The sequence below is a fragment of the Lathyrus oleraceus genome, chromosome 1, assembly GCF_024323335.1.
Source record: "Lathyrus oleraceus cultivar Zhongwan6 chromosome 1, CAAS_Psat_ZW6_1.0, whole genome shotgun sequence".
Taxonomy (NCBI): domain Eukaryota; kingdom Viridiplantae; phylum Streptophyta; class Magnoliopsida; order Fabales; family Fabaceae; genus Lathyrus; species Lathyrus oleraceus.
The window spans coordinates 173787114-173798312 of record NC_066579.1 but is presented as its reverse complement, the minus strand read 5'-3'; the positions used below and the strand labels follow the sequence as shown (position 1 = coordinate 173798312).

At 27.4% G+C, this 11199-nt stretch overlaps 1 protein-coding gene across 1 annotated transcript; it reads right to left on the bottom strand.

Moving 5' to 3' along the window:
* Positions 1-796: 796 nt before the first annotated feature.
* LOC127125753 (vicilin-like seed storage protein At2g18540) lies at positions 797-3233 on the bottom strand. Its single transcript, XM_051054568.1, has 4 exons — positions 3099-3233; positions 2603-2876; positions 2395-2516; positions 797-1043 (listed from the first exon to the last, which is right to left on the bottom strand). Exons 2-4 carry the CDS (start codon positions 2841-2843, stop codon positions 873-875), a joined length of 534 nt encoding a protein of 177 aa, XP_050910525.1. The 5' UTR covers positions 2844-2876; positions 3099-3233; the 3' UTR covers positions 797-872.
* Between the last annotated feature and the right edge of the window lie 7966 nt (positions 3234-11199).

Sequence of the window (11199 nt, the reverse complement as noted above, 5' to 3'; positions counted from 1 at the left end):
AGCTTGCTTGATGATCTTTTAGTGATCGCACTTTTTGGATTATAATCTTCTGTTGTGTATCATGTGGACTCTATTATAGATCCTAGTTTTGTTTAGGAAACTTTGTATATCATGTGCCATGTATGTATATTATTTCTTTTGAACATGTATATATATCGTTACTGATAGACTTTTCTTTGTATTCAGTACCAATTACATTATGTATAATATATTTTCTAGATGTATATTATATATAAGTGTTACAATATATGTGAATGTTTTGATAGTTATAAAGATAAAATTTAAACGAAGGAGACAATTTGATCTCAATCTACTAAATTTAAGGAAACAAAATAAAATAAATTGGAAGCATCTCATTGTTACCTTATAAACATAGTCAAACTTAATCAGACATTTTTGAGCCACCCATGATATAGGTAACCATTCATAGGCAGGTGAAGTCTTGTCATGTTAAGTACACAAGACAACACAATCAGACAATCCTCAATTATGTTTTATTTTTGACAATGTTTTGTTTGTTGCTTCTGAAATTTTTTCGGTGTTTGAATGATCCATTGATACGCCATGCACACTTATACATGTTAGTAAAACATGTATAATTAATTGAAAATTAAAGAAAATGTGCATTAACAAGAACATCTAAATTATCTAAATTTTCTAGAGTTGTAGTTAGCAAAAATTATGTATGAAGATTCAAACTATTCAAAAAGTTTATAAATTTTAGTCAAGGCATACAACTTACCACAAGTTCTCCTTTAACTTTTTTCTTCTCTTTTTTGTTGTTGTGTGAGAATAGTGTAGTAAGAGGTGAATTTATTTCCTCAAAAATAAATATATAGGTATATAATTGCGTCAGTTTAATTTGTGAGGTTTTAAAATTGCATCATAGACTTTTTCTTTTCTTCCTCAAGGCGCTTCAATTCGACCAATCTTACTGCCCACTCTCTTTCCCTTTCAACAGCAGCCATTTTACGCTCTACCTTCTTAATGTTTTTCCTCCGCTTAGCCTCTTGCATCTGAGCTTTCCGTTTCTTCTTTTCCTCCTACACGCAAAAATGTTTGCAAAGAACATAAAAATATATCAGGTGAGAACCCATTATCACTATTATTTTTATCAAAAGGTCATTTGACTGATATAAAACTGAAGTTTAAATTCTTCTACAATGGATTTTTGGAGCAGTAACGTAGAGAAACTTTTAGTTATACAAATAGATAGCACAGGTATTTTGTTCATTTGTAAAAGATATTTACTCCAACCTCCTTAATACATAACTAAAATAACAAACAGCAGCTGATAGATAAATGGTCATAACCAATTAAGCTGTCAGATAAATGAATGGTCATAACCAATTCCATTTAGCCTCAGCAAATTGTGAAGTTGTAGGAAACAAACCGTATTCCTATAATTGACTCATGACAGTCAATTGTTTGCCACAGGATGCTAGTATACATAGTACATTCTGATATGATACCTTAAACATTCATACAAATCAATCCCCTCATTGATCGCATTAGAATTTCTTTGTTGGTATTATGGCTATAAGCTTGAATGTGGAATACTTTTGACATTCAATAGCAAATAAACTTGCCACAAACTAAGAGAGCTGCATTTAAAGCTTGGACCGTCTGTAATGGCCATGACAAAAAGCAAGAAGTCCTGTAAAGATGCTTCCATTCATAATTATTCATCATACATTATTATGTAGTCCATATACTGTTAAATTTAGTGCCGGTGGACTAGTGTAGTCCTTATCTGTCGTTTGTAACTATTTGCTTTCATTATTGCTACACGTTTAGTGCCAATAACAGCAAAGCAAATACGATGCATAGTTCATGTTATTAAAGAGTGTATAGATAGTCAAGATTAGCTTATGTTTAAAATATTATTATTAATCTAAAGAGAAAAATACAAATGCTAAGCAAGTGGATGATAATACAACATAGGAACTGTCACTGCTAACTAAAAAACTAGTCCAGATAGCACCTTAGTTCCAAACTCTTGCACGTTATCATTTATATTCCTTGAAAGATGATACATTTCCAGTGGACAATATTGACAAAGTTCCAAGTCGTAACACATTTTCTTATAACCATTAAGACTCAAACATGTAATACTTTTGCTAATCAAAGGGTCTGGTTGAAGAATAAACAAGACAACACTGAAAACATAACATAGCATGTAATTAAGTCAGAGTAAGTATTTGTTTTGAAACTGTCATGCATTTCTCGTACAACCAACAAGTAGAAGGAAATCTCCTCTCCTGTCCAGTCAAATTACCTATCTTTTACAAACATTAAAGAAGCTTTTTTGTTTAACCACCAACAGAAAAGACAGTCGGTATTCAAAAACAGTACAAGATTCACTGTGTAATAACAGGTAAAGGGAGAGCTTACGAGTATAAAGGCACGGCGCTGCCTCATGCGTTTCTTCTCATTTCTCCTCTTGACACTCCCTTCATTAGGCTTATTGGGAAGTATGGTTTCACCAGTTGTGTGCTCAACCCAAGCATAAGGCCCTGAGCGATATCAGAAACTAAATAGTGTGAGACAAAATCCTAAAAAAATAAGAGCATGAAGAGTAAAAAAAGAGCAACAGACGCACCAGAGGGTCTCAAGCTAGCCCGCTTTCGACGAGGCTTATCGGAAGGTCGTCTCTTGGGAAACCGAGTGTCAGTCAAGGTGTGAAAGTGATTCAAAAAAGGTAGAAGGAATTGGGGTGGTTTGCTGTAAGATGGGAAAGGTGCATGAAATGGAAGTGTGGTGGAGATTTGTGAAGTTAGAGGCGTTGAGGAGGAGAGTGAGAGAGGCCGTAAAATGTTCCTGAGAGCTCCTGCGAATCTCATTTCTGTCGTGAACAGCTACAATATACTTTTCCTCTGAGAATTTAAATCAAAATCACCATTTGAGCCAAGTTTTAGCAGTGAACATATCAACAAACTCAAAATTCATGATTTGATTATTAAAAACCTAATAAAGTGAAAACCACAAATTAAAGTAACAAACAATCTAACCTAACTAGATTTATAGTTTCATCTAATAATAATGTTATCAATTCAGAGCCCAATCCAACAATCATGGCGACGAGTAGATAATCTAACCTGGACGAAGTTTTAGTGGCGGTTGACGATCAACTCCGGCAACGATTTCCGGGCAGTAGAGTGTTTCAGCGGCTCCAACTTGTTTTCAGGGCAAGGTGGAAGAGACTGCACTCTCAGTTTTTTTTTGTCAAAAAAGTTTATGAATGATGATGGGCCTCTTCATTAGAAAGTATTTGGGTTTAGATATTTCTATTCGGTACTCCCATAAGACAACAAGTACCCCTAAGTAATTTTGTTTTTTAGAAACATTTTAATTCTACAATTAACACTTATTTTTTTACCCTTAAATCATAGATTTACATTAAAAAAATAATTTTTTTATTACTATTAATTATTAGTATCGGCCCATAAATCTATTAGCCATACCATTATGTTTGAATAACATACATAAACATATTATTGTTTATAAATTAGTTATTTATTTAAATTACACAATTCAATTTTCACACATTTTGATCTTAAAAATTATTCTCGTTTTAGTTACACAATATTGCCAATGATGAGATAACGTGAATCTCTTCCTTCTTTATGAGTGAAAGTTTATCATTCTTTGTGAGTCGAAAGTTTACCATGTTATCAAAAGAGATCAACTTTTTCTAAATTAATATACTTCTCCATTTAAAAACACTTGACTCAAGAAAAATTATTGTCGAAGAGTTTTCCATGAAATCTGGGAGAAGTGTGAATGTTAAAGTTTTCTCTCATACAAATTTCTTAATTATAATTTTAAATATTTTTTAATATTTTCTTAATATTAACCTTGTCTAAAGGCGAATTATTCATGGATTGCAAATTTATTCTCAACCATGTGATCTTAAATATCAACTATTTGTAAGTTCTTGAAAATAAAATTAAATATATTTCATAAATGTTTATTGGAAACTAAATTCCTCGCCAAACAAATTGACAAGAGTAAATTTCATTTAATAATACTTCCAAAAATAATAATTCCAACATTGTAATTTTAATCGTTGAAACAGATACACTTTAAGAAATATGAATCGATAAATGTAGTCATATATCTTCATGATTGCTCATACAATTAATTTATGAAGCTTCATGAACATAAATAAATGACTCATTCACGAAGGTCTCTCGTTCATTAACTATTAAACAAGGAGTTAGATATAAAATAAGACTAACTATATCAGATATTATCACATCTAGTTTTAATTATTCGATGAGCATCAACCCATTTCTTTCTAGGTCATAAAAATACTGCACAGTAAATATAAATGTATCAATTTTTTATCTATGTTTTGATAGTTATAAAGTTAAGATTTTAGCAACGATAAAGACACATTTGATCTCAATCTACTTAATTAAAGGAAACAAAATAAAATAAATTGGAAGCATGTCATTGTTATCTTATAAACCCGATCAAACTTCATATGACGTTCTTCTGCCACCCATGCTTTAAGTAACCATTCATAATCAGGTGAAGTTTTGTCATGATAAGTACAAAGGACAACATTATAAGACAATCTTCAATTATGTTTTATTTTTAACAATGTCTTGTTTGTTCCTTCTGAAAGATTTTTGTTGTTTGAATGATTCATATCTACACATAAACACTTATACTTGTTAGTAAAATATGTATAATTAATTAAACATTAAAGAAAATATGTAAGAACAAGAGCATCTAAATTTGCTAGATTTATAGTTAGTAAATAATTATGAATGAAGATTCAAAAAATTCACTAAAATTTAGTGAAGTCATACAACTTACCACAATTTCTTCCTTTAATATGTTTGTTCTCTTTCTTTGTTGATGTGTAAGAATGGTGTGGCAAGAGATTAATTTATATTCTCAAAATAACTATAAAGGTGTGTAACTGCGTGAGTTTAATTTGTGAGGGCGAGAAAAATATTGTAACCTAAAGTACTTTGCATCCAAACTTAATTTTACCGCTAAAGTTTAAAATAAATCCTTAATTTCTTTATATATGTATTTTTTTTTCAAATTTTCTTCTTGGAGTGTTCAAGTTAGAATACAAGTTTAAGTATTTTAGTAAATCATTTTGAGTTATAAAATCAATATAAACAATATTTTAGACATATTTATATAATATTTTTTGAATAAGTGACTCTATTCAACTAATTTACTCTATATTTAAACTTTACATAATTATTCAAATATTTATTTTTACTTTATAAGAATATTAAATAGGTCAACATATTGAATATTTTATCAACATAATATTTTTCTTAGTATATGATATAGTTTAACTAATAAATAAATTTATTTACATAAAATTATAAAACTAGTTTCTAATATTTAAATTAATTTTTTTAAAAGTTATCTAAAATCCCAAGTAAATTATATAATTAATTATTTTTTAATAAATAAAATCTAGATTAATCAACAAAGGAAAAAATACAAGTTTCGGGGCATCTACGACACCCTTTGGTATGTTGGGTCGTGGTTCTCTCTGCACTCGGTGGCTTGTGCTGGTGCAGATAGGTTCTAGGTGAGGGTACTTTGATTTTTTTTCTTGTTTTTTAAGCTTAGTTTTTTTTTTTATTTCTGGCACTTTCTGTTTGAGTTCTGATTACTTGTAATTTTTAATTTTGTTTTCTCAATTATAGCTAAGCAAAACTATAGCCGAAGAGTTTCTATGAAAGGTGGGAGAAATGTGAATGTTAAAGTTTTTTCTCATACAAATTTCTTAATTTTAATTTTAAAGTTTTGTCCAATATTTTCTTGAAATATAATATAAACCTTGTCTATGGGCTTTATTTTTTCTATGGATTGCAAATTTATTCTCTATTTTTATATTTTCAAAAATAAAACTAAATATATTTAATAAAATTTTATTGGAAGCTAAATTACTTGCCAAACAAAGTAACGAGAGTAAATTCCATTTAATAATATTTCACAAAAATAATAATTCCAAGATTGTAATTTTAATCCTTAAAACTGATACACTTTAAGAAATTTGATTTGAGAAATATAGTCGATTTCATTTGAGCATTACTAAAACAAAATTAAAATTTACTATCAGGTGTGGTTACAGAGATGTATCTCTAAATTTTATCTGATATGAATACGAAGATGCATTTCCGAAACAATCTATGGTAAAAAAGAGCATTCCAATGAGGAATGCATGAGGTGTATATTGAATTACTCCGAAAATGCTTTCTCAGATTAAATTTTAAAATATATATTGGGTGTGACTCACTTTTAACGTTTTGATTTGACTGAAATAAATCATATATCCGGAGATGCATCTCTAAAATTTAAAGGATAATTTTAAATTTTTATATAGTATTTTTCCATCTCTTAAAGTGGGGTTACTAATTCCCCATATCAAGATTAAAAAAATATAAAATTCTAAATAATATATATATATATATATATATATATATATATATATATATATATATATATATATATATATATATATATATATATATATATAAAATGACTGAGCATTAATTTTAAGTACAAGACTCATTTGAACATTCTGAACATAAGTACAAGACTCATTTATTAAGATCTCCCGTTTATTAACTATTAAACAAGAATTGGATATAAAATAACACTAGATATATCATATATTATCACATCTACTTTTAATTAGTCTATGAACACCAACCAATTTCTCCCAAACTGCTTTAAGCTCACTCCTTATGTCTTATGTTATAAAGATTTTCATCTGGGTCATAAAAATATTAATAAATATAAATATATCAATTTTTTAGCGCTGTTTTAAAAGTTGAAGTTGAGATTTTAGCATAAATGGAGACACATTTGATCCTCAATCTATTTAATTAAAGGAAACAAAACAAAATAAATTGGAAGCATGTCATCGTTACATTATAAACCCGGCCAAACTTCATCTGAAATTCTTCTTCCACCCATGCTTTAAGTAACCATTCATAGTCAGGTGAAGTCTTGTCATGGTAAGTACACAGAACACCATTATCGGCCAATCTTCAATTATGTTTGATTTTTGATAATGTCTTGTTTGTTGTTTTTGAAAAAAAAATGTTTTTTTGAATGATCTATGTCTACACCGCACACACTTATACATGCTAGTAAAACATGTATAATTAATTGATCATTAAATAAATTATGCAAGAACAAGAAAGTCTAACTTTGCTAGATTTATATTTAGTAAAAAATCATGAATGAAGATTCAAAAATTCAAAAAATTTATAAATTTTAGTGAAGTCATAAGACTTACCGCAAATTCTTCCTTTAATAGTCCAGTTCTCTTTTTTTGTTGTTGTGTAAGAATGATATGATAAGAGGTGAATATATATTCTCAAAAATAAACATATAGGTGTGTAATTGCGAGAGTTTAATTTTTGTGGGCGAGAAATTTAATATATGGTAAAGTGAGTACTTTGCGTGCAAAACTTAATTTTACCGTTAAGTTTTAAAATAAATCCTTAATATTTTTATAAATGTATTTTTTTTCCAAATTTTCTTCTTGGAGTGTTCTATTTAGAATACTAGTTTAGGTATTTGAGTAAATCATTTTGAGTTATAAAATCAATATAAACAATATTTTAAACATAATTATGTTTTATTATTTGAATAAGTGACTATATTCAACAAATTTACTCTATATTTAAACTTTAGATAATTCTTTAAATATTATTTTTATTTTGTAAGAGCATTAAGTAGGTCACATATTGAATATTTTATCAACATAATATTTTTCTTAGTATATGATATAATTTAAATAATAAAAATATTTATTTACATAAAATTATAAAACTTGTTTCTAATTTCTTTTTTAAATTATCTAAATTCCTATATAATTTATATAACTAATTATATTTAGATAGTTTTTTAATAAATAAATCCTAGATTAAACCACAAAGAAAAAAAGTACAAGTTTGGTGGCCTCTACGACTCCCTTTGATGGATTGTGTAGTAGTTCTCTCTGTTATTGGTGGCTTGTGCTGGTGTAGGTAGGTTCTAAGTGAGGGTGCTTTGATTTTTTTTTTCTTGTCGGATTTCTAAGCTTAGTTTGTTTTTTGTTCTTCTATTTTTTTTTTACTTCTGTTGAGTTTTGATTACATGTAACCTTTGATATTTTTTTAAAAATTAATATACTTTTCCTTTAAAAAAAGTAATTACTCAAGTAAAATTATAACTTAATAGTTTTTCATGGAAGATGGAAGAAGTGTGAATGTTAAAGTTTTCTCATAAAAGTTTCTTAATTTTAATTTTAGAAAATTGTCCAATATTTTCTTGAAATATAATATTAACCTTGTTTAAGGGTGCTTTTTTTATGGATTGCAAATTTATTCTCAAACATGTGATCTTAAATATCAACTTTTTATATGTTCTCGAACATAGAATTAAATATATTTCATAAATATTTAGTAGAAGCTAAATTAGTCACCAAACAAATTGAGGAGGGTAAATTTCATATAATAATCTTTCCAAAAAAATAATAATTTCAAGATTGTAATTTTAATCATTGAAAGGGATACACTTTTAGGAGTCTGATTTGAGAAATATAGTTATATATCTTCATGAATGCCTATACAATTAACTTGTGAAGCAACATGAACATAAATACAATATTTATTCATGAAGATCTCCCGTTCATTAACTATTAAACGAGATCTTGATATAAAATAACACTAACTATATTAGATATCATCATATCTACTTTTAATTAGTCGATGAACACCAACCCATCTTTCTCCCAAACTGCTTTAACTTCACTCTTGATGTTATAAAGATTTCCTTCTAGGTCATAAAAATACTGCACAATAAATATAAATATATCAATTTTTGATCTATGTTTTGAAAGTTACAAATTTAAGATTTTAGCATCAATGGAGACATATTTGATCCTCAATCTACTTAATTAAAGGAAACAAAATAAAATAATTTAGAAGCATGTTGTTGTTACCTTATAGACTCGACGAGACTTCATCTGACATTCTTCTGCGACCCATACTGTAAGTAAACATTCATAATCAGGTGAAGTCTTGTCATGATAAGTACACAGAAAAACATTATCAGACAACCTTCGATTATGTTTGATTTTTGATAATGTCTTACTTGTTGCTTCTGAAAAATGTTCGTTGTTTGAATGATCCATGTCTATGCCACACACACTTATACATGTTAAGTAAAACATGTGTAATTAATTTAACATTAAATAAATTATGCAAGAACAAGCACAATTTCTTCCTTTAATATTTTTGTTCTCTTTCTTTGTTGTTATATAAGAATGCTATGGTAAAAGGTGAATTTATATTCTCAAAAATAAATTTATAGATGTATGATTGCGTGAGTTTAATTTTGGAGGGCGAGAAAAATATGGTAACGTGAAGTACTTTGTGTGCAAAACTTAATTTTACCGTTAAGTTTTAAAATAAATCCTTAATTTCTTTATAAATGTATTTTTTTTCCAATTTTTCTTCATGGAGTGTTCTAGTTAGAATACAAGTTTAGATATTTTAATAAATTATTTTGAGTAATAAAATCAATATAAAAAATATTTTAAACATAATTATATTTTATTTTTTGAATAAGTGTCTATATTCAACAAATTTACTCTAGATTTAAACTTTACATAATTATTTTAATATTTTTTTTGTAAGAACATTAAATAGGTCAACATATTGAATATTTTATGAACATAATATTTTTCTTAGTATATGATATAATTTAAATAATAAAAATATTTATTTACATAAAATTAAAATAAATTTCTAAAATTTAAAATATATTTTTTAAAAATTAATACAAACGGATGATTGTGATGCATTGACGGTGTAAAACATTTTACACTGACAGTGTATAACAATTAATCTCATTATCTAGAAGGATTTAATTGAAATACACTGATAGTGTAAAGAGATTTTACACTGTCAGTTAATCACAACCATTGATTTATTTAAAATGTTTGACTTTTATTTCAACCATTTAAAAAGTAATATAAACGGATGATTGTGATGCATTGACGGTGTAAAACTTTTTACACTGGCAGTGTATAACAATTAATCTCATTATCTAGAAGGATTTAATTGAAATACACTGACAGTGTAAAGAGATTTTACACTGTCAGTTAATCACAACCATTGATTTATTTAAAATGTTTAACTTTTATTTCAACCATTTAAAAAGTAATACAAACGGATGATTGTGATGCATTGACGGTGTAAAACTTTTTACACTGACAGTGTATAACAATTAATCTCATTATCTAGAAGGAGTTAATTGAAATACACTGATAGTGTAAAGAGATTTTACACTGTTAGTTAATCACAACCATTGATTTATTTAAAATGTTTGACTTTTATTTCAACCATTTAAAAAGTAATACAAACGGATGATTGTGATGCATTGATAGTGTAAAACTTTTTACAGTGACATTGTATAACAATTAATCTCATTATCTAGAAGGAGTTAATTGAAATACACTGAAAGTGTAAAGAGATTTTACACTGTCAGTTAATCACAACCATTGATTTATTTAAATTGTTTGACTTTTATTTCAACCATTTAAAAAGTAATATAAACGGATGATTGTGATGCATTGACGGTGTAAAACTTTTTACACTGACATTGTATAACAATTAATCTCATTATCTAGAAGGATTTAATTGAAATACACTGACAGTGTAAAGAAATTTTACACTGTCAGTTAATCACAACCATTGATTTATTTAAAATGTTTGACTTTTATTTCAACCATTTAAAAAGTAATATAAACGGATGATTGTGATGCATTGACGGTGTAAAACTTTTTACACTGACATTGTATAACAATTAATCTCATTATCTATCTGGATTTAATTGAAATACACTGACAGTGTAAAGAGATTTTACACTGTCAGTTAATCACAACCATTGATTTATTTAAAATGTTTGACTTTTATTTCAACCATTTAAAAAGTAATACAAACGGATGATTGTGATATATTGACGGTGTAAAAATTTTTAAACTGACAGTGTATAACAATTAATATCTATCTAGAATCCTATATAATTTATATAACTAATTATTTTTAGATTATTTTTTTAATAAATAAATACTAGATTAATCAACAAAGGAAAAAGGACAAGCTCGGGGCCTCTACAACTCCCTTTGGTGGATTGTGTAGTAGTTCTCTCTGCTAT

Bases quoted from the DNA above. Each gene is read 5' to 3' on its own strand.
- LOC127125753 (XM_051054568.1), bottom strand. From the start codon at position 2,843: ATGAGATTCGCAGGAGCTCTCAGGAACATTTTACGGCCTCTCTCACTC. The intron at 2,517-2,602 runs GTGCGTCTGTTG...GATATCGCTCAG, and splicing joins GGCTAGCTTGAGACCCTCTG to GGCCTTATGCTTGGGTTGAG. The intron at 1,044-2,394 runs GTAAGCTCTCCC...TTTTGCGTGTAG, and splicing joins AGCGCCGTGCCTTTATACTC to GAGGAAAAGAAGAAACGGAA.